This window comes from Lissotriton helveticus, chromosome 5_1 (genome assembly GCF_964261635.1).
Source record: "Lissotriton helveticus chromosome 5_1, aLisHel1.1, whole genome shotgun sequence".
In the NCBI taxonomy this organism is placed as follows: Eukaryota; Metazoa; Chordata; class Amphibia; order Caudata; family Salamandridae; genus Lissotriton; species Lissotriton helveticus.
In genome coordinates, this window is record NC_136065.1 from 1,012,057,588 (window position 1) to 1,012,081,320 (window position 23,733).

At 44.7% G+C, this 23,733-nt stretch overlaps 1 protein-coding gene across 1 annotated transcript in view; it reads left to right on the plus strand.

The window, feature by feature from the left end:
* The window catches only part of ADAM12 (ADAM metallopeptidase domain 12), a 1,594,455-nt gene that overhangs the window by 1,111,484 nt on the left and 459,238 nt on the right, over positions 1-23,733 (plus strand). The window contains exon 11 of the mRNA XM_078640467.1: positions 19,182-19,271. Within this exon, the coding sequence (XP_078496593.1) occupies positions 19,182-19,271 (90 nt within the window). The remainder of the gene's footprint in view (positions 1-19,181; positions 19,272-23,733) is intronic.

Here is a 23,733-nt window from a genome sequence, read left to right on the forward strand (position 1 = left end):
GTTAGCTACATGTGTCAGCCTATTTCTCGAGGGAAAGACTTTTCTAAATGCTATGGTAAGTTTCCATACTGACGCGAGGAAACTAGGCCACAAAATGGCGCTGGTCGAGTTACTTTATATTGCTCGTGATAAGGCAAATGAACGAAATAAGGCATACATTAATCCCTCAACTTGTATATGTGTGAGGTTACTAATACTCAGACTTCTTCACTAAAGTAATAGATGCATCACGCTAATATCTAATTGAATCACTACACTTTACTAGGCCTAATTCAGATTTCAGTTCCTCAACATCATTCCACTTTTATAAAAGAATTTTAGACCCTAAATACTTTTTGAGCACCCTTTGTCTTGTTTTTTTTTTTGCATAGCAATTATTTTATTGGCATACATTAAGTGCCAAATAAGAAATATCAGCTAATTCAATGACATGCAAGTCTAGCATAAAGCCATAGTAAGATACAAATGCTGTTTGCGATACATGTATCATTACCAAACATTACTAAAATATAAGAAAGGATGAAAACAAATGCATAGGAGTGAGAAAATAAGCTATAGATGGAGAGAAGAAAAGAAAAGAAAAAGGACAGGAGGAAAAAGTACGGAGGGAAGACAAACCTCAAAGCAGGGGAGTGAGGGCAGGGAGATGGATCATTCAGGCAAAGCCCAAATATCGTAATTCTGGGGGGGGTGGGGTCCAGTAACAATGACAAGACAGAATCAAGAGCCATGGCAAATTAGGGGGAGGGACATCCTGCTAAAAGGGAGACCACATGGGAAGAAAAATATCTGCTTTGTCCATCAAGTTGCAAATGACCTTTTCATAGGACCCGGTCTTGTAAATTTCTGCAAGCCATTCCTCATGCGACTGCAGTTGTGGAGAACACCAGTGTCGTAGAATACAGAACTTGGCAGTTGCAAGGGCAGTGACGAGAAGACGACTGGCATGGCAGGTCAGCTTAGAAAGGTCTGATAAGTCATGTAAGAGAAATAAGGGATCCGTAAGTGGCTGGGGCAAATCCGTAAATTCCTGGACCATAGACCCCACGACTGTCTACAAGGAATGAATGGCAGGACAATCCAGTAATATATCAATATATCAACTATATCACTAGGCAACTGATCGCATCACCAGCAGGCAGAGTGAGGGTACCCATTGCCTTGTGCAAATTGAAGGACAGTGCTTAGTTAAACTCAAATGAAGGTATTAGCAGGCTTCTTTCCCTTAACTGCTATTCTGAGGCAGAACATGGGTTAAAAGGGATTTATAGGTCTGTTCCTTAGTTGTCCTCTCTAGGTCTGCCCCACATTTTATTGTGTAGTGAATTCATCAGGCAGTCCCTTACTTGCCTGACGTCCTTTACCAGACTATATTAGAGAATGTCGGAGATGGAGCATCACAGGCACACTACTAAATGCCTTCATAGCTCTATTTAGAGCACAAGTTGGTGGTATCATCCACATGAAGCTGCAAGTAGAATGGCAATGACACTTTGAAAGGCAGTCAGATTTGATAGGGGAAGCATACCTAAAATGGCGGCCGTAAAATGTCATAAAAATGAGGAGAGAGCAGCTTAAAGACGAACCTCTGCTTAAAACGAGGAAAAAACAACATTTGCAGAGGCAGATGAGGAAAATACAGCAGCGCTGCCAATCTGAGGAGAAAGTGCAGGAGAAAGCCAATGCGGGAAAGCTCACCTCAGGAGCAATACGAGACGCGAGAGCGGCGACTCAAAATGGCGGCCACCCGCGTCTTCCGAGCCGAAAAGTTATAGGATGACAAAAAGAGCGATTCACGGCAATAAAACATCAGACGTTAGTCCCATCGTGCTCCTCGCACCTTCCGCCGGCCTTACTGAGAAGATGTTCGTCCAGTTATGCCCTGGAACCGGTGTTCAGGCCATCCGCGGGTCTCGGCACCTCGGAGCTCACGGGGAATCCGTCCGTGCTCGCCGGCGCGTAAGCCACGCCCCCCTTCAATCATTTATTAAACAGACAAACTCTGCCAGAGGAGCCTCTCGCGACCTATCCCTTCGAGGTCCGCCGAGAAGACTGTTGGCACATTATCAACAGATCACATATATACTGTAACATTTCAAAACCGTTACCTAAGAAGGAAAAATACAAGTTGGTACAGGTTGGTGCAAAGGAAAGACCATATATGGAACACAAGGCGGTCTCAGTTTAGTTCAGCTCATTATAGCAAGGTCGAGGGGGGTGACTCCCTTCTGCCAGAGTTAGGAGTGTCCGCACAGCACGTCCTGGAATGTGCTTATCCATTCTATGCCCACCTACATCCTTGACAGGCCTAACGTGCAGAAGCAACAGTTAGCTACATGTGTCAGCCTATTTCTCGAGGGAAAGACTTTTCTAAATGCTATGGTAAGTTTCCATACTGACGCGAGGAAACTAGGCCACAAAATGGCGCTGGTCGAGTTACTTTATATTGCTCGTGATAAGGCAAATGAACGAAATAAGGCATACATTAATCCCTCAACTTGTATATGTGTGAGGTTACTAATACTCAGACTTCTTCACTAAAGTAATAGATGCATCACGCTAATATCTAATTGAATCACTACACTTTACTAGGCCTAATTCAGATTTCAGTTCCTCAACATCATTCCACTTTTATAAAAGAATTTTAGACCCTAAATACTTTTTGAGCACCCTTTGTCTTGTTTTTTTTTTTTTGCATAGCAATTATTTTATTGGCATACATTAAGTGCCAAATAAAAAATATCAGCTAATTCAATGATATGCAAGTCTAGCATAAAGCCATAGTAAGATACAAATGCTGTTTGCGATACATGTATCATTACCAAACATTACTAAAATATAAGAAAGGATGAAAACAAATGCATAGGAGTGAGAAAATAAGCTATAGATGGAGAGAAGAAAAGAAAAGAAAAAGGACAGGAGGAAAAAGTAGGGAGGGAAGACAAACCTCAAAGCAGGGGAGAGAGGGCAGGGAGATGGATCATTCAGGCAAAGCCCAAATATCGTAATTCTGGGGGGGTGGGGTCTAGTAACAATGACAAGACAGAATCAAGAGCCATGGCAAATTAGGGGGAGGGACATCCTGCTAAAAGGGAGACCACATGGGAAGAAAAATATCTGCTTTGTCCATTAAGTTGCAAATGACCTTTTCATAGGACCCGGTCTTGTACATTTCTGCAGGCCATTCCTCATGCGACTGCAGTTGTGGAGAACACCAGTGTCGTAGAATACAGAACTTGGCAGTTGCAAGGGCAGTGACGAGAAGACGACTGGCATGGCAGGTCAGCTTAGAAAGGTCTGATAAGTCATGTAAGAGAAATAAGGGATCCGTAAGTGGCTGGGGCAAATCCGTAAATTCCTGGACCATAGACCCCACGACTGTCTACAAGGAATGAATGGCAGGACAATCCAGTAATATATCAATATATCAAGTATATCACTAGGCACCTGATCGCATCACCAGCAGGCAGAGTGAGGGTACCCATTGCCTTGTGCAAATTGAAGGACAGTGCTTAGTTAAACTCAAATGAAGGTATTAGCAGGCCTCTTTCCCTTAACTGCTATTCTGAGGCAGAACATGGGTTAAAAGGGATTTATAAGTCTGTTCCTTAGTTGTCCTCTCTAGGTCTGCCCCACATTTTATTGTCTAGTGAATTCATCAGGCAGTCCCTTACTTGCCTGACGTCCTTTACCAGACTATATTAGAGAATGTCGGAGATGGAGCATCACAGGCACACTACTAAATGCCTTCATAGCTCCAGAAAAAAAAATGACGAGGTTGCAGCTATAATAGGAAGGAGGATTTAGACTGTTCTACCTCATCACACACATAGTGTCGGTCATTAATAAAATGCCTGACTGAAATATGGAAGAAATAGAAGTCAAAATCTGTTTCTGAAGTACCATTAAGGGATGATATAAGGAAATGGTCTCTTCTTCTGGGTGGATCTCATGTCTGTCTTCAGTATCATCTTGGCCATAATCTGAATATGGTGATGATGAGGATGAAGATCTAGTTCAAAAAAGGAAAGTTCACCCAGTGGTCAGATTAACAAACGTAACTTAACTATACGGCTGACAATCCACTCTTACACTTTCAAAATAAGGTCCTAATACAAGCACAGGGATGTTTCAGACGTTGCAGTTTATTAATTCCCCCAAAAAGTTCACTGAATAAAAAATTCAAGAGCACCTGGTGAGGGAGTGGAAAGAGCCAAAGAATGCCGTAATCTAATTTCTGTCAAGACAGAATGCTGTTGCCAAGGTATGATTGGCTCTTCCCTTTCAAATAACTTTGAACCATATATTGGGCAACCTGCAGGAAGTAAACAATGCGGTTGATAAATGAATGGAGTCGGCTTTTACAAAACATTTTACTAGTTTAAACCGGACCACTATTTAGCCACTCCTCATACATGCTTTGGTTAAGGATTTTCATTTGATGTTTGCTGAGTTATTGGTTGCAAAGGTAGTGTAGATCTTCTGGGTCAAATGAAAAAACAGGCAAAATTATTCTCTGATGTCTCCTGTAATAAATTAAAGGTGTAGTATTCTCAGCTACAGTTAAGGTTGTGTGAAAAAGTCAAATTTATCTACACAACTGGAAGATGGGAAGTACCCAGAAAGCAGCTGTTGTCAAATTGCCATTTGGTGGTTCATCCTCAAGACGCCAAGGTCATTCAGCTTTCAAACAACTGTCTTCTGAGCAATTATTTTTTCTCCATCCAAGACAAAATAGTAGTCCTGACTCTTCTCACCCTTTGGCTGTCAGATCCAGTTGAAAGAAGCCTTTCTCAATTAATTCAAGTTTGGGAAACGTCTTTCACAGGCAAATGGGTGTTGGATATTAACAGACAAGGATATTTAATAGAATTCTCTACCCTGCTTCCAAATTCAGGAACAATTCAGACCCCTTTGTCAAAGTCCTTACAGAAATAACTGCCACTTATTCAGAGAATTTCTGAGTTACTACAGAGAAGGGCGGAGATTTCAGTTCCATCGGTAGAGAAGGAGCACACAGTGTATTCAGGAATATCTCTAGTGCCAAAACTTCTGTTCAAATTCAAACTTCTTTTAACTATATGACCTGTGAGCTGCTACATAAGGCCTATTCATTTCAAAATGGATATGATTCAAAACATGATGCCATTAATGAATCGGTGAGAATGGATGACCTGAATAGATTTACAAAATTATTATCTTCATGTGCCGATAAATACAATCATCAAAAATTCCTAAGATTTTGGCCCAGATGTAGGTAAATGCCATTTACCGATTCATAAATACCGACTCATACCGAATCGGTATTCCTGAATCGGTAAATGGTATGTAGGTAAAAAATCGGTAAAAGATACCGACTCGGTCTGAGTCGGAAACCCAAATCGGCAACCACCGAATCGGAAAAATCCGAATCGGTAAATACCGAGTCGGTGATACGCATGCACCCCTATGGGCCACATGGCCCATAGGAATGAATGGGAGTCACCGAATCGGAGAAATCAGAGGCGGAAAAAACCGACTCGGTATTTACCGAATCGGTATTTACCGACTCGGGATTTTGAAAAATGCCATGTAAGCCTGCCAACCAATCAGGGACAGCCTACACACCCCACAACCAAGGCCCTGTGATTCCAACCAATGAGAGTGAAGCACCCCACCCCAGCACCTGGGTGTGGCCACACCCATGCAGGTGGAAACCAACAGAACAAACAAATCTTCAGAGGTGAGAGGAGCACAGCATCCAGAGGCAAGCAGAGTGACAGAATGGAGGTACAGGAAGGCCAAAAGGAAGGTTGTGAGCGAAAAAGGAAGACAAAGTTCAGCCAAGAGGAACTACAGGTGGCTGTGGAAGAGATAGTAGCCCACTATCCCAAACATTTTGGGAGGCAGTCTCTGCATGTTGCAGAGACTGTGAAAAGGAACACTTGGATTGCAATTCAGGCAAAAGTCAATGCCATAGGTGTCACCCACCGGGATATAGAGGACATCAAGAAGAGGTGGTACGACCTGCGAATTGTGACAAAGAAGAAGATTGCTGGCCAGAAAAAGGATGCTGGTCTGACTGGAGGTGGCAGGAGCAAAGCACACAAACTTACACCGATAGAGGAGCTAGTGGAAAGCACCATGGAGGCAGAATGCATCCATGGGATTGGAGACCTGGATAGCACAGCGAAAGCAACCAAAAAACAAGGTAAGAGGCATGTTCCCACATCCACCCCCACCAACCCCAACCCCTACCCCACTGTGTACACTCATCACACTGCAGATGAGCTCATACTCACTGACAGCAATGCATCATGGTAGACGTAGTCATGTAAACAGAGATGCAAGGTGTGCAGACTATTTTATTGAGAGACACAAACACATGAACAACAACATTGACCCTATGTCAATTTGTTTCTACAGGAGAGTCCTCACGCAGTTCTGTTCCACCGAGGGAGGAGAGTGCAGCACCAACTAAGAAAGGGGATAAAGCAAAGAGGAAAAGTTGTGAGAGTGCAGTTGAAGGAGGAAACGATCACACCCAGAAGCCATCAACTCCTGTCCGAGCCACAACACCTGTCCCACTGTCCCCTCTGTTGTTCGGATCACCTGAGCTCACAAACACACCCACACCCATACCAATGTCCAGAGGGTCCTTGCCGGGAGGGGAAAGTAGGCATGCGGAGCCCCCGCATAGGATCCTGCAGACCTCTGAATCAGAGGATGAGGAAGATGTGCCCCAAAATAGTGCAACAGTGGCTGACAGGCCAAGACCAACAATTCCAGCAGCAGGCGCTGCACACACCAGTGTCCTTGGCAGGAGGGCACGTGAGGGTGGGGAGGGCCAGGAAGGGGGGAGCGTCTTCTGCGGCCTGGAGGGCACAATGGTAAAAGTACAGCGCCAGCAGGCCAAATCAATGCAAGCCATGCATAGGCAGGTCCGTTGTATCAACACCAAAATGTCCAACATGGACAAGGGCATAAGCCAAATGGCATCTAGCCTGGAGCAAATGGCAGAAGGGATCACAGACATTTCGACATACTTGGGAGTCCTGTCGGACAAGTTAGACAGGGATCATCTCCAGCGTGCCAAGGAACATCAGTACATGCGCCAACATACTAAGGCCACGAACAGGTTTGCTAACAATACAGCTCTCCTCTGCAGACGCTCAATTTCTATGCAGGAAGCATTAGTGCACTGCTGCACAGACTTAACACGGGGCATGGGTAGAGTGACCTCTGCGGTGGAGCAGATGCTGAACTCCAACACAGTCAATGCTGGTGACACGGGTGTGGAGGAGACTGAGGGGTCAACCAGCAGGAGTGGCTCTAGTACACCTGTACAGGAGGTGCGCAGGCGCGGGAGGCATAACCAAGCTGAGTCAGGCACCAGCGGGGAATTGGAAGGTCAGGCACCAAAATCCCGCAATGTAGTGCGAGGACACAAGCACTGACCTATGTGGAAGATTGACTGTACTGCACACAGTGACTGGAACTGAGAAGGTGCAGCCAGTGACATTCATGTACATTCATGGATCCTCTTCAGTTGTTACAATGATGATGTAGTGCTGATTAAACTACACATGTCATGTAGTAAACCTGTGTATGTGTCATACTTTACCTAGAAATAGCGTTGTGTTATATCTGTCCGTCTCATTCTACCATCTAGTGCTGCTGGTCCTGTTGACTGGGGCTCTGCACGTTCTTGGTCGTCATCTATGTCCTCATGATGGGTCATCTCAACCTCTGTGCCTTCCTTGGTAGCAAGATTATGCAAGATGGCACAGGTCACTATTATTTTGAAACACAGGATGGGGGTGTACTGTCGCGCACCTCCACTTTTGTGGAGGCACCGGAACCTGCTCTTCAGGAGTCCAAAAGTTCTCTCCACTACATGGTGGGTGGACCTGTGTGCCACATTGTATCGCCTTTCTGGTCTGGTGGTTGGGTTCAGGTACGGTGTCAGCACAAAGGAACACACGGCATATGCACTGTCACCTGGGAGAGAACAAGAGGTACATGAGTTACATTCACATTGCACATTTAGATGAGGTCTACTTGAGGGTGTGTACAACTTTTTTACCTAGCAGATATCCATCTCCAAAATCTCCATTCAATAGCCTGGTGTATATTCCGCTGTTCTGGAATATGTAGGAGTCATGCGTGCTGCCAGGGAATTTGGCAACTATGTCTGTGATGATGTTCCCTGCATTGCATATAACCTGCACGTTGATGGAGTGCGTCATCTTACGGTTTCGGTATATGTGTTCGGTGGCTGCAGGTGGGCATAGGGGAATGTGGGTGCCATTGATGCAGCCTATCACATGCGGGAAGTGTGCCAGTACATAGAAGTCTGTTTTAGTTTTGGCAAGTTCCGCAGGTGTGTCACGGAACTGTATGTAATGTCCCATTCTCTGAGTCATGACATCCAGGAATTTCCTGAAGAAACGGGACAGACAGCTCTGGGATACACCTCCTACTGCAGCTATCACACTCTGGAAGCTCCCAGAGGCAAGCAGGTGTATGCTACACAGCACCTGGACATGGGGAGGGATGGCGTGGGCCCTGGGTGTTGGATGATCCAGGTATGGGTGGAGGTCCCTTATTAGGTCCATGATGGTCCTGGGGTGCAGCCTGTACCTCTGGAGTATCTCAGGCTCAGTCAATTGGAACAGAGTGATCCTCTGCCTGTACACCTGCTCCTCCCTTTGCCATACCCTCTGACCTGCAGCCTGTAGCCTTCGCCTCCTCGCAATCACATAGAGTGCCGCCATTTTGCCAACAGTGTTGCATTTTGGGCCCTTTTTATAGCCTGCACCTGGTTACCACCTGTTTTCAGTCCATGGTAATTACCGACTCTTAAATACCGATTTTTGTTGAAATCGGTATTTTTTTCCTTTCCTACATCTCGATGGGCATTTTTTCCGATTTCTTATTTACCGATTCGGTAAATAAGGACTCGGTAAATAAGGTGTCGGGGAATACAGACTCGGTAAATATGTTATCGGTAAATACAGAATCGGTATTTTACCGACTCATATTTTCCGATTCGGTACATTTTAGACACCTACATCCCGTTTTCTAATTACCGGTCGGTAACGGCCGATTTTACCGATTTTGGGCCGTTACCGACCGGTATTCGCCTACCTACATCTGGCCCTTTGTGTCTACATTCCTTTTTTTATATTTTACCCTTCGGCCTTAAGACTTCATCGAGGCTGCTTACAATCACTCTGGCTCGTCAGTTAGAACATCTTCACAACAACAGAGACATATTTCAGTCCTAGACAAATAGTTGATTCATGCCCCATCCCTACTACAAGTGCAAAAAAGCACAGACAAGGCCTGTAATCTGCTTCAAAGGCACAGTTTTCACCATCCAAAGTCAAATTTGCCCCCCTCTTAAGACTTAATCTTTCTTAGGATGCGATTTATGTCAAAGGTGGGATAGTCTCCTTACTTGAATAAAGAGCATTGAAATGTCAATCTCGTCTCCTCAAAAATCAGATGGCTTCAGGCAGAGTCTTTAAGTTCAAGGAGATATGCTAAGCTCAGATTTTGTTAAATTAAAGTCTGGGTGTTTTTTTTTTCTTGAGTGTATAAATTAGTTCTTATTTTCCTTGCAGTCAGCCTGTGTATTTGTGGTACCTTGGGGAAGATGGCAGTCTGGGTTGGGTTATAGCCTTGGATCATTGAAGACTATGGAATTTCAGAGACAGTTTGTTCTTCAAATTGGAAGGAGTTATTCGACATAAAGAGAGCACTCTTTCAATCTGTACTCCTTTTGCAGGTAGTGGTGGTGACCACAAACAAGTAACAAAAGCTCATGTGAATCACCAGTCAGGAGAAAGATCTCTGCCTTTGGCATCTCTAGGGTACGAGATGTTTATATGCAGGGTGTGTACAACGTAGTAGTAGATCAACTGAACAAGTTGTTCCCACATTCTCCCTATTTCAAGTTGACTCCAAAGATATTCCTAAGCAAACCAAGAGATTCGGGATACCACAGGTAAATTTGTTTGCAAGGCCAAAGGGTTCTCAGTTACCAATCTTTCTTTCCAAGAGAGCTATAGCATTGGATACAGTAACTGCATCAAGAATTCCAGTGTTGCTTTTCTACCATTCCATGGTTTGCCAACGTCCTGCTCTTATGCTCAGGACATGAGTGAAAGTGATCATGATTTACTTGTGAGTTAATAGGAGAAGCTGCTTTAAAATGTGTGTCTCCAAAACCTGGTTCTTAATGATAGTCACTTCCACTATGATACTTGAGGAATTGACAGCACTTTCAGTCAGAGACCCCTATTTGCACATTTTTGGGGGTGCTAGAAACGTTTTAATGTTTTTGTCCAAACATTTGACCTAAAATATTCTCTTGTTTTAAAAGCAGCAAGAGATTATTTTATTTACTGTTTTTTCACAATCCTTCCTTGGAAGAAGAACAATTGTTACATATTCTGGATGTTGTAAAAGCTGTTACGTAGTTCATTGCTCGATCAGTAGAATACAGACTTGGTGCTATTCTATTTGTGAACTTTGAGATTTTTTAGAACGGTGTTAGAAAGTGGCTCTATATATACTGGACTAGAATGAAGTACAGTGTGTATAGAGTCCACCAACCCCAGAGGTATAACAGAGGTTAAAGTTAGAACTGACCTTACTCTCCAAAGTGGTAGCTTGGTCGAGCAGTAAGGCAGTACCAGAGGACAGTGTAAAGCATTTGTTGTACACACTCAGTCAGCAAAAGGTTTAACACACTCAAGGACTGAACTCCAGACCAATTGTTCTTATATCCACAGATATAGGTGTTTTATTTTTAGAACCAACAGTTATAAAAATATACTTTTCTTGTTATGAGTTTTCTCATGTAATTACTTTGCAAAGGAGCGATAAAGTTTGTGCACACAATTAATACAGTATTGACACTAAGCAACACAATCCTAAAACACACTATAGCATTGAGCTCAATGGGTTTTCCACATGTAAGTACAGTTGATTGCTGTATAGATTACTTTAGTAGTCCCAGGACTAGATCCTAGATTCAGTTCTGGGGTCTAAGCTGAAACCAGATTAGCAAAAACGTTTTAGTTACTGTAGTGAATTTTCATGAATATAAAGCTGTTTTAAAAGTTCACTCTTAGAAACTTTTCAATGGAAATCTGACAATGTTATTCAATGGGAGAAAATTCAGGTTGCAGGTAAAGTACGATCGCGTTACTTTTGTAATCCAGTACTGGTCTTCTAGGGCCAGCACTGGGGTCTTAACTCAAAACAGGTAGGTAATTGTGTTTCAGTATTTCGTGTGATTTTTAAGGAATATTTCAAGTTTTCAAAAGAAATTTCATAGAAAAGCAGACAATGGGTTCCTATGGAGAAAATACAGATTACTAGTAACCCCGCTAGGGATTACTTCTGTGGTTCAGTACTGGGCTGAAAGGTACAGTACTAGCTTCTCCTCTGATCATAGGTGAGTACTTCAGAATTCGGACTTTGGCTGATTTTATGTGAATATTTTTAGATTTCAAAACTTCACAAATTTTCAAGTAAAAAATGAGTCAATGTTATCCAATGGCAGGTAAGTAAATTACCGGTTTCCAGGTGAGTACTTAGTTGGTGATGTTAAGGTTCTGGGCATAGAATCAGGGGTCCACCGGTTCAGGTAAGTACAGTTAGTTCACTCCCAGCGGCACAGGGGCGGCCGGGTGCAGAGGTAGATAGGCCCAATGATATCCAATGAGGGAAGGGGGCCTTCGGTTGGTGGCTGCTGGCTAGAAGGCCACCCGGCTGTGGTAGCTGGGATCCTGGTCACTTTCTCAGGGCAAGGGGGGAAGTAGGATAGGATACAGGGGTCACAGCCAGCGGGACTCGGGCGGCTCGGTGCAGGGTGCTTTTGAGCCGTCGGGCGCTCAATGCTGTCCAATGGGAAAGGTCAAAACGGAACAAAGGCTGCAGGCTCAGGTACGGAGACTCTCCAGGGGCGACCAGCACTTCGAGAGGTAAGTTGGGATCTTGGAGCACAGGTAGGTACCCCAAAGGGAGGCACAGGGGGCTGTAGGACGCCGGGTGCAGGGGTGTCTTTGGATGTCGGAAAAGCTTACCCTCGGCTGGCCGCGGTTGGGGTGGCCCCTGGTTCTGAGTCTGCAGGCGTCGGCTGGTTTGTCGAGGAGGGTCTTTGGGCACTGGACTTTGGGTCCCAGTCACCGGGGGGACGTCCTCGTGGTCTTGGTTTGGTTGGGCCCGGCCCAGGCTCGGCGGGTGCAGAGTGGGCTGGTCCGGAGCTTCCTGGTTGGCACCAGGAGGGTTGTTGCAGCAGAACCTCTGCTGATGGGAGTCCCAGTCTTCAAGAGGGTCAAGGCAGGCAGGTTCTCCGGGTGTCTCAAGGTTGCTGTCCGCAGGAGTCGCCGGGATTAAGCAGGAGCAGGTTCCAGGATCGACAGGCCGGTAGGGCTGGGGCCAAGTCAGTTGTTGTCGTCCTGTTGTTAGCAGCTGCCCGGCGGGTCTTCTTCTTCTTGATCTTCTTTCTTCTTTTCGTATCGCGATCTGAGGAAGGAAGGTTCAGGGAGCCCCTAAATACTGAATTTAGAGGCGTTAAAGGTAGGGCAAGGACAGGGACCAATGGGTCCCTGCCCTGGGGTGGGTACACCCCCTAGCCTGCTCCTCTCCTGTGGGAGGGGGGCAGGAGCCTAGCTGTGATAGGGCAGGGCTCCCCATCTTCAAGATGTCTGGAGCCCGGGATCGTGCTTCACCTCATCTCCCCCACCTGAGGGGTGGGGTTGTCACAGGCTGGCACCCCCCCTTCCTGACGTAGTTTTTCCCGCCAGTCTTCCTGCCAGAGTGGGGGGCAGGACTGGTGGGGGCTGGTTGCTGGGTACAGCAAATGGTCTGGAGAAGCTCACAGAGGCGGCCTTTGAAGCTTCCCCCTGCCCATCCTGGGGGAGGAGACCTAGCACCTTACCCTGGATGTGCATTATTGCAGGCTCAGGAGAGCGGGGACTCTCCTACCCAGGGGTCCAGCAACATGTCTGTTGTGTGGCAGCCTCTGCAGCCACTCAGCCAGATGTGGATTGTAGGTTAGGGTTCCAGAGGGCATCTCTAAGATGCCCTCCGGTGCATTTTACATTAAATCCCACACTGGCATCAGTGCAGGGTTTAATATGCTGAGAAGGTGATACCAAACTTGTCAGTCTTCAGTGTAGCCATTATAGTGCTGTGGAGTTCGTAATGCCAACCTCCCAGCACCATATACTCTTAATGGCGTCACTGCACTTACAGTGCCCTGGAACGGCCTAAGTACTGTAGGGGCACAGGGCTCATGCACCTGTGCCCACACCTCTGGCATAGGGCACCCAGCTAGAGGGATGACTGAAGCATGCCAGGGCAGTGGGTTCTGTGGGCATAGCACACAGGGATGTGTGCCATGTCGACTCTGGTTTTAGTTCTGTACTTAGGCAATCAGCCTGCAAAGGCAGTGTGTGGGTGCCAGGGTACAGGGCCCCTGAGGATGGCACAATAAGTGCTGCAGCCCTCAGGGGTCTTCTCTGGTCACCATGCCCTGTGTACCTAGGGTACCAACTACTAGGGGTTGACAGGTGGCCATAGATGCCAATTGGGTTTTGTTTCAGTACCGTTTTAGGGAAGGAACACAGGCCCTGGGTACCTGGTTGGCAGGACCCCAGGGCACACTCAGTCAAAGCACATCAGCAATTCAGAAAAAAAAGCGCAAGATGAGATCCCCAATCTACACACCGTTATCTATATTCTAAATGACTAAGAAAGTGCAATCAGTAGAGATACAACGTTAAAATGAAAAGACTGAACAAAAGAATGTGGATTTGGGTTTTGTATGAGCACATGCCAAAGACAGAAATCACCCATGATGCCTTGTTACTATTCAAGTACATAGCATTGCACATCAAGCTTCTTGCTCCTTCAGGCAGCTTTCCATGACATGAAATCAGTCTCTCAAGAGCATTGCATGAACGTAAGAGCTGCTTTATCCACGTCCGCACCTACCTTAAAGTACAAAGCAGACTCTGCTGTTAGCACTAGCTTCAGTCACTTTTTCAAACTTTGGGGCCAATTACGGCATAGTAATCAGCTGTTCGGATTTATTTCCGACCGACCCATTTGGATGGATTCAGTCAGAAAGGAATCCAGGGGAGCTGCTTCGTCCTTGTGCAGGAGAACGCCTTCACCGAGAGAGACTACAAGTCCCAGGGAGCCAGTGGATTTTGCCCGCACCTGAGCCTGCTTGCCTTGCCTGTGGTGACTATTTAGCATCTCGTTGCTCCTGCTTCGCGGAAGCCACTTCATCCATGTGCAGGAGGACGCCAACACCGAGAGGGACTGCAAGTCCCAGGGAGCCAGTGGATTTTGCCCACACCTGAGCCTGCTTGCCTTGCCTGTGGTGGCTATTTAACATCTCACCGCTCCCACTTTGCGGGAGCCGCTTCGTAAGTGTGCGGGAGGACGCCAACACCGAGAGGGACTGCAAGTCCCAGGGAGCCAGTGGATTTTGCCCGCACCTGAGCCTGCTTGCCTTGCCTGTGGTGACTATTTGGCATCTATTCGCTCCCGCTTCGTAGGAGCCGCTTCGTCCGTGTGCGGGAGGACGCAAACACCGAGAGGGACTGCAAGTCCCTGGGAGCCGGTGGATTTTGCTCGCACCTGAGCCTGCTTGCCTTGCCTGTGGTGACTATTTAGCATCTCACCCCTCCCGCTTCACGGAACGCACGCGGGCGTGCTCCGGGCTAAGCCCGGGCCAAGGATTTTAGCCCTGATTTGAAATTAGTCTCCTGGAATGTAGCAGGGTTATGTTCCAAGATAACCACAGTGGATTGGGCTACTTTATTGAAGGTCATGATATGACTTTCTAAGAAACCTGGACCTTGGACCATGTCTACCGCCAGGGTTTTAAACATTTTTCTAAACCTTCGCAAGGAGGACAGAGGAAAAGACCTATGGGGGGCCTGACAACATGGGTAAGGCAGTCCAACTGCTACAGGGTGGATGAATTGTTTATTGAAAGCAGGGATATTTTAATAATTAGAATACAGATGTTAGAAGTCCCTGACTTGTTGCTTATTAATGTTTATGCTAGGGGTATGCCAGGTGGGAAAGCCTCCCCCACTGTAGCTCTCCTAGATATGTTTTTAAAAGACTATGAGGGTGTAAGCAATATGATATTAGCTGGAGATTGTAATGGCTCTTTTGAGACCCTTGTTGATAATGATGTCAACCTCAGCTCTGAGGAGGACGCTCAGTGGAATATACCACATTTGGATCTTCCTCCCATTACAAAATGGACAGGGGCAGCCATGCAGCTAAAAGTGTTTTGTTTGGAACAGGGGGTAAGGGCTGTAAACGGAAGATCCCTTTCAGATAGGCAGGGCTCACAAACTTTTAATAACGGGTTACGAAGTAGTCGCATTGATTTTATCTTCCTTAACAAGGAATTTTTGCCCTCCTTAATAGATATGGTAGTTTGGGAGTGGGTCAAGAGCGACCACAACCCCCTAGCACTCTCTATGCAGCTCAAAGGCATTTCTATTATTGATAAGCAGGTGCCGGGAACTGCTTATGTAGACGTCCACTCAACAAATGACGCAAGGAGAGTTAAATGGACTAACGTTATTAACAATGTAGAGCACTTACAACAGATGAGGGAGCTAGTGACGAGTGCATTAGCTATTCTCCAAAATTGTGCAACTCAAGAGGAGGTGAACTCAAAGGCTGCACGGGTCCACAACGAAATGTTTTGCAAGCTTAAAGGCTTTTTTATTACCATGGGTAAACAATCTAAGAGCCGGTTTGGCGCTAAGGCTGCCACCTGGTACGGCGAATCATGTAGAGAAGCATATAGGCTTTTAGCAAAGGCCATAAGATCTAAGAACCGGGAAGATATAAGAAAGGCAAGGGAGGGGCATAAGTCGGCCCAACAGAAAGCATAAAGGGAATGGGATGACCAATATTGGGTAGAGCTGCTCAAGGCTTGTACAGGGAGAAGCATGGTTGTCTTTTGGCATCTTGTGAAATGGGGCAGGGGAGACTCGAACCGGGTGTAAGACCCAGTTTGCAATTACAAACCACTTCCAGGAAACATTTAAATTGCCACCTTCTGAATCTTATCTGTGTTTTACTACAAAAGAGGTGGAAACAGCAGTAAAATCAGTCCCAAGAGGCCGGGCACCCGGGTTAGACTGTATCACGGCGAATCTGTTCGTTCAAGATATAGATATCTAGACATCTTATATCCAGCTCCTTGTGAATGCCATCACTAGTGGAGCAACCATGCCCAATACTTGGTCAGGAGCAGAAATCCTCCCGATTTTCAAGAAAGGTGACTGTTCTAACCCAGGTAACTATAGGCCAATAAGCCTCATGGACTGTATACAGAAAGTTTCAGCTAGAATGGTACTGTGCCGAATCCAGGCCTGGATGGAGGAATTTGATATTTTGTCACCGCTTCAGGCGGGTTTCAGCTCATGTACCAGCACTATTGACCAGGTTTTTAGGTTTATTTTAGTTTACTGGCGTGTGGTAATTTTAGGTGGGGGTACAATTTATGCTGCATTTGTCGACCTTAAGTCGACTTTTGACCTTGTTCCCTGTGCCAAAATGTAGGGAACCTTTTTGGAATTAGGTATGCCACTAGAAATTTTGGCTTTTTAGTTACTCTATATGACGCAAATTATGCACAGGTACGCTGGGATACCCAAGGGAGTGTTACACAAAGGTTTCCTATAACTAAAGGGGTTCGACAGGGGTGCGTTCTAGCACCAACCCTTTTTTCATTGTATATCAATAGGGTAGTCCAGTACTTCCAGAATGTCCCCACTGATGCTCCTACCTTAGCAGGCCTGAAGATCTCCCTACTTATGTTTGCAGACGACACCCTAATACTTTCCAAGACTCAGAAGGGTTTACAGTCTGCTTTGGGGAGATTTGAGGAGTTTTGTTAGGACCATGATCTCCTAGTGAATGTGGAGAAAACAAAATGTATGGTCCTACATAAGCACAAGGTGATAAATGGTAGAGTAGAAATGAAGGAAGGTATTCTGGAACAGACTCAGAACTTTACTTATTTGGGGGTAACAATTGGCAGTAAACTTAGTTGGAAGCCTCAGATCAATCTACTGACTCTTAGGCATGCTCAGCTGTCAGGTGCCCTGTTGAAGGAGCAGCGACTTTCATACACCAAACCTGTTGCACCAGTTTTAAAAATTTATAACACAAAAATTAGTGCCTCTGTCTTGTATGGGGACGTATTGTGGGGCTACTACAACCTTGCCCCCCTTATAACAGCCCAAAACAAATTTATTAGGGTATTGACTGGTCTTCCACAGTGAACTCCCTTATTGCCCCTATTTTTAGATCTTGGCTGTTATTCTATTGAAGATATGGCGCAATTTAGACCAGTAGCGTACTGGAGAAGACTCTGGGTTACTCCGGAGCTGTCCCAGTATGCACAAGCACTTTTGGAAGTCAGGGAGGCTGAAAGCATACACAAAATTCCATGGCTGAGACGAGTAAAAATTACTTTGTCAGAGATGGGAATGAGTAGACTGTGGGTAAATCCCATGGAAAACTCTTTTCCTTCAAAGAGCGAATATAAGACAGCATATTGGAATATGATCGAAATGAAGCGCTTCTCTGCTTTAACAAGATCATCGTTATCCAGAGACTTTTTAGAACATAAGTATGAAGGGGAGTATGAAAAGTACTGGGATTTCATCACCTCCAAAAAAGATAGGAAACCGTATCATCAATTTAGGGTGGGATCTCTTCCCACCAATTTATTCGCCAGTAAATGCTTTGAATCACAGAAAAAGTCCATTTTGCCCCACACAGAACTAATCACTGACACACATTTTATTTGCTTGTCCAGCCTATAAAATACCTAGGCATAGATGGCTAAAACCTATCTGTCTAATCCAGGGGACTAGGCTAAGTAGCGAAGCTTTAACCCCTTCGACGCTCATGACGAGCCCAGCTCGTCATGGAGTTTCCATTGGTTTCAATGGAAATTACATGGGAATCAACAAATAGGCTTAGCATCCAAGTGGTTAAGGATTCTAAAAACATCCATGAATGAATCTACTGTGATTGCTGTCGCCAAATTTCTAAGCTAGATGTGGGCTAAACGTGCTAAGGAGAGGAGGCAATGTTAATAATTTTTTTTGCCACGTATATTGCTGGGGGCGAATAACTAAATAACTAAATGTACTGTGTTGCACCAACTACAGTGTATCTAAACTGGCCACCTATTTATAGGATTTTATGAGTGTCACACCAATCATGGTGGGAGATTTGTTAAAGATTTTTTAGCATACTGTACTATTTAATATTTTGAGTATACTCTAACTGTGGACCTGTTATCTTTTTGTGCATCACCTTTTAATGTACACTTGTGCTAAACACCCATGACTATGAAATTTATAGTAATTGTTAATGTTCTACTTTGATGTATTTCGATCTTTTAATCTGGTTCCAAATTGTATTGTCTTTTATGATTTTTATTCAAAATAAAGACTTAATGATGATGATGATGAATCTGAACTGGATTTCTGAATGGCTTCTGACGGGCTTAGAGAGCCCGTCTGTCATTTGGAAAGCCTCCAGTAATCCCAAATGCGGCTCTTTCCGCCTGAGGGATTACAATGTCGGATTCCGACAGACTTTCTGTGCTGGCCTTTCTGATACAGAAAGGTTGGGGGAAGTCAACTTTGGGGGCCCCCACCAGGGCCCCCATGGGTGCACAGCCTCCGATTGGAGGTCGAGGGGACAGCTTTGGCCCCCCCTGTTGATCCCTGCACCCCATGGCAGGCACGGTGCCTACCACAGGGTGCAGGGATGCAGAGTGACCGGAATGCATGCTCCCATTGTAAGGAATAAGAGTGCGACCGAACAGTGTTTGGTTGCATCCTAATTGCTGGGTTGGGACTGCCGACAGGAGGTCGGTTGCTCCAAGTACCTAATTGATGTTGGACGGACTCAGGTCCGTCCCACATCGAAATCGGGCCTTAAGTGTTAAAGCTTTGTGAAATACGAATGAAGTTCTCGATGTATGTAAGTGTGCTCTGATGGCGCACGTGCAATATTTTTCATATAGCAGCACGTGTATTTTCTTTATGGTGTGCTGGATCAGGGTGCAAAGAACTAACACCTGTTCTTGAACTTCTCTTTATTGTATTTTCAAGGAATGCACAAATCCGTGCTGCAATGCCAGTACCTGCACGTTGAAACCGGACGCAGTGTGTGCACATGGACTCTGCTGCCAGGAATGCAAGGTAAAAAACACTTTCGGTGATGATCAATTCAGTGCTCCTCTTGATGGTGTTACAGTTATTGAGGACAACAAACACAATTGTACTGACGCAAAACACAAATTGAAGAGCTGTGAAACCAAATCAAAATTAATCTGAGAATCCTTAGAGAACGTGCTAATTCTTTATTTATGTCGAAAGGGGTAAAATGTCGACAAGTCACAAAAAAATTAGTAAAAACTCTAGCAATGTTTGTATCTGTTAATACCTTAAAGGTGATGTGAATTTGTTGTTTTGCTCAATTCATTCAGAACATATCCACTGCCATGGTGTAACTATTCTCTGACATGATGGGCCATAAGTTTGTGCACATCATTACTAAAAGTTGTAGGGAGGAAGCAAAAAATGAATGCTAATGTTTCAAGGCAGGACGTAAAATGCCTTGTGAAATAGGCAGAGGGAGGATTTCAGAATGGAGTGGGATAAAAAGGGCATACACGTCTGAGAGCGAGAGACTGCAGAGGAAAGTGGTGTGAAGAGAAAAGCGAGAGTGACGGGGCACTTCGAAGACCACTACCTCTTTCAGAGACCCTTAGTGGTGGTTAATTCACAGTCCCATATATTCACCACTGATACATTTTCAATCCTAATTAATACTACTTATTCCATTGTTGCTACTTATTTTACTATCAAGCATTGGCAAAAACAATAGGGCTGGCTTATTTTAGGCATATTTTTGTTGTGTTACATGTATAGATGCAGTAACAGAAACCTCACCCAAATACTGGGCAGGTGGCACACTGCATGAAGCCCAGTATTGCACTTTACCTGTTTTAAGCAACAGCATAAATTACACAGCCACTCCTCTTGGAAAATAATTCTAGTTAAGCTTCTTTGGCCACGCCCATTAAGGCGACCCCCCACACCTTTTTCATCCCACTTAAAGTACTGGATCATGTGAACATTTCAGGATTATGTTTGTTTGAAATTGTTATTTTAATATAATTGCATTATACTGATTATATAAGAGAATATTAAAACGTTTGTATAAATTGAATAAAAAGTAATTGTAATTTTGGAATAATGCTTGACGGCTCAACTTTTATCCTCTAAAAGCTATATATATATTAGAATGAGAAGCTCTTACTGATATATAGAAACAGCCATTGCAATCTCTGGTCTTATGTCCATGTCTGTGCCAATCAGTCAATCATTTTTTTCTTTAGTCGACCTTCTGAAGACAGGTCATAAAAGGTACACATAACAACAAACAACATTAAAATCAAAACTCATTTATGAAAATTACAATCACAATGCAGGCAAAGATAATGGTTTGATCGAAGCTAAAGTGGCAGTACAGATGAACTGGAAAGCAGCAGATATAAACCAATAACATTAAAATATTAACATCAGTCTTATAAAAGAGTTAGCAGAAACAATAAGCATTTCAGCAGCAATACAAATACAATAAATACAGGGGCTGTTAAAGTGCATTGATATTAAAACAACATGCTCCTTCTCTTTGCTAAGGTGCACTTCAGAAAGCTTGCAACAGCGAAGCAAACATCACAGTCATTAAGTTACTGGAGAAAATACAAAGCCGCTTTACATTTAGAAAACGTATACCTGCGCAAAAGTGGTAATAAAAATGTCCTAGTAAATAGAAGGTAAAATTGACAAAAAAGACAAAATGTAGAAGAGATTGGCTCGAATGTTTATCACAAGGGCAAGGGGTAATAGTTTCAGAAGAATACTGGCCCAAAGGAAAGCATATCAACCAGCGAAAAGACCCCAGCCTAAATCTGGTCAGTAAATTCCTATAGTGAATGTTATTTACATATAAAATATACGGGGCAATAGTGGAAGCTACTTGAATACGGCAATATTCTCTGACAGTGGGTTTGGACACTTCAAACAATACCCTAGAGGATTCTCTGTGCTTCCGGGAGCTATCAAACACCCTCTGTTGGTTCCCTTTGCCAATTGATTCTGGGTGCTCAAACAGAGACACACAACCAAGGTCCATGAGGCAAAGCTTAATGTATTGTAGCTAAGGAATAGAAAGGCCTCAGGAACAACGTTACCCCTCCGCTGCACTGAACGTTCCACGCTGGTGCGGAACGTTCTATTGCACGGGCGGGGCCACGACGTTCAGCAGACGTGCGCAGCACTACCGAGGTAGTGCACGCGACGTCCGCTGAACGTGCGCAGTACGGAAAGGGTTAAACAGCCTTTAATAATTTCCCGGTTTAGTTCAGCTTCTTCATTTGCCCAGATGGAACACCAGGTGGCTAAAGGTGCTGCATTTATAAAATCTTGTACATAAGCAAGACCTAGCTCCAAATGAAGGGAAAAATGCAGCGATGAAGGGGGAACTCCTAAAGCTCTACGACAAAATCTATTCTCCTCATTCTGTATAGCATGTACATCCCTACATCCCCAGATACCCATGCCATAAGTTAAAATCGTTATACATTTAGGATTCTAGATCACTAAAATTGGGGCAATTAACTTTTTACCTATGGATATTGTAAGGGAGAAGGTGGTCCAAACTGCTCACGTGTATCGTATCATTCTGTTTTTTTATAAAAGTGTGCCATGTGCAACCTTCCTCAAATCCCAGGCCTAAACACTGGAAGGAACTAACCCTCTCCAGCTTCTTGCCCTCCACGTTCAAACATCAGGATTTAGTATTTTTGGGGCCACAAATCATTATAAAAGTTTTCTTATAGTTTGGCTCCAGCCCCAGGTCCTTCATAAAACAGAAATATCTGGCAATTTGTTTTTTTAGGCCTTTCACAGTCCTTGCCAGAAGTACTGCGTCATCCGCATGGAGTAGCACTGGCACTGCCGTTTTCTCCACTTGCGGGACGTCAACCCCAACTGTATCTAAAGTGTTCTCCAAATTGTTAGTATAGAGGAGAAATAAGATTGGGGCAAGGACACAACCTTGGTGCACCCCGCGCTTAATATTGAACAGCTCAGAACATTCTCCGGCATTGCAATACCTCACTGAAGCGGAAAGATCATGATGGAGAAGCCTCAGAAAGGAGACCAGGCACGCGTCGGCTCCCATGTTAGTTAAGATGTCCCACAACTTAGAGCGTGAGACATAGTCAAACGCACTTGTCAGGTGCATAAAAGCCAGATGAATGGGAACACCCTTTGCGTATTTATATTTGGCCAAAATAAGGTGAATGTTGAGGCACTGTTTGATTGTGCCTAGCTCTTTTCTAAAGCCATACTCACTGGGGGCCAAAATGTGGTTGACGTTAATCCAGTCCAAAAGGTGATCTACCACAACTCTCCCGATTACTTTGACGGAAGAATCCAAAAGGAATATCGGTAATAGGCATTATGACCAATGTGCATTAAGACTTTGGCACTCCCTCGCTACAAACTGAGTTAAAAACTGCAGTGAGTGCCAGAGTCCAGAATGCTGGATCTTCCTTAAATAAGTCCAATGAAATTCCATCTGGCCCTGGAGCCTTCTTGCCTTTACTATTATCAATTGCCTTCCAGACTACCTCTTCATTAAAAACAAGATTTTGACATACAAATTCTGACTGTACTGACACAACAGTCGCACCAGAATCAATGGAATAGAGACCAGCGTAATGCATCACCTAAGTCTCAGGTGATATATGGAAGGTTACTGTGTCACCTGGTAAATTGGGAGATAAGACTGACTGTACTGCTTTCCAGAAGGCTTTGGGATCTTTGGAACAACAAGCTCCCACTATTAATTCCCACTTCTCCTCCTTCAGGGCCAACTTTCTCTTTTTTTGTGACAAGTTTATACAGTTTCCTGCTCTCCCTAATCGTAATCAGGTCTCTAGGTTTTTGCTTTAGAGCCCTGCGTTAGATGTTATTATCTTCTCTGCAGGCATTGTCAAACCATGAATGTGCTTGAAGGTAAGGCTGGGTAATGGGTCTAGAGAATATAATTTTGACTTTATCTAATAGATCTACAAAACTAGATATGATGCTGGCTGAATTGCATGGCATGCAATTACAGCTATGCATCAGGGCAGAACTGATGGATATCACCTGCAACATTATGCGGTTCATGTTCGCTGTATGCCAAACCACCCTACGCCCGGCATCCTTAGTGGATAGTGCCTGGGTAAGTGGAGGCTTGGGCGTCTGGCGCATATATGGGAGCACTATCTTTGCAGAGATCGGATTGTGATCACTATAGTACTGAATAAGGAACTCACAGTCCTTAATAAGGGGAAACATGCTCCAAGTGGCGAATATATAATCAATCGTGCTTTCTGCACCCCGTCCTATAAAGGTGGGAATGTGTTGGTGTGCCAGTTTGGGGGCCCGATTAACCATACCCTGTTCTAGCAAATAGAAAATGTGGACCCGCCACCTAGCATCCATAATATTATGGTCCAGCTCTTGGGAGATTGGCTCAAAGTTAGTTGGGGAAAAAGACAGACAATGCCCCAATTTCCCATTGAAGCCCCCTGCCATCAGC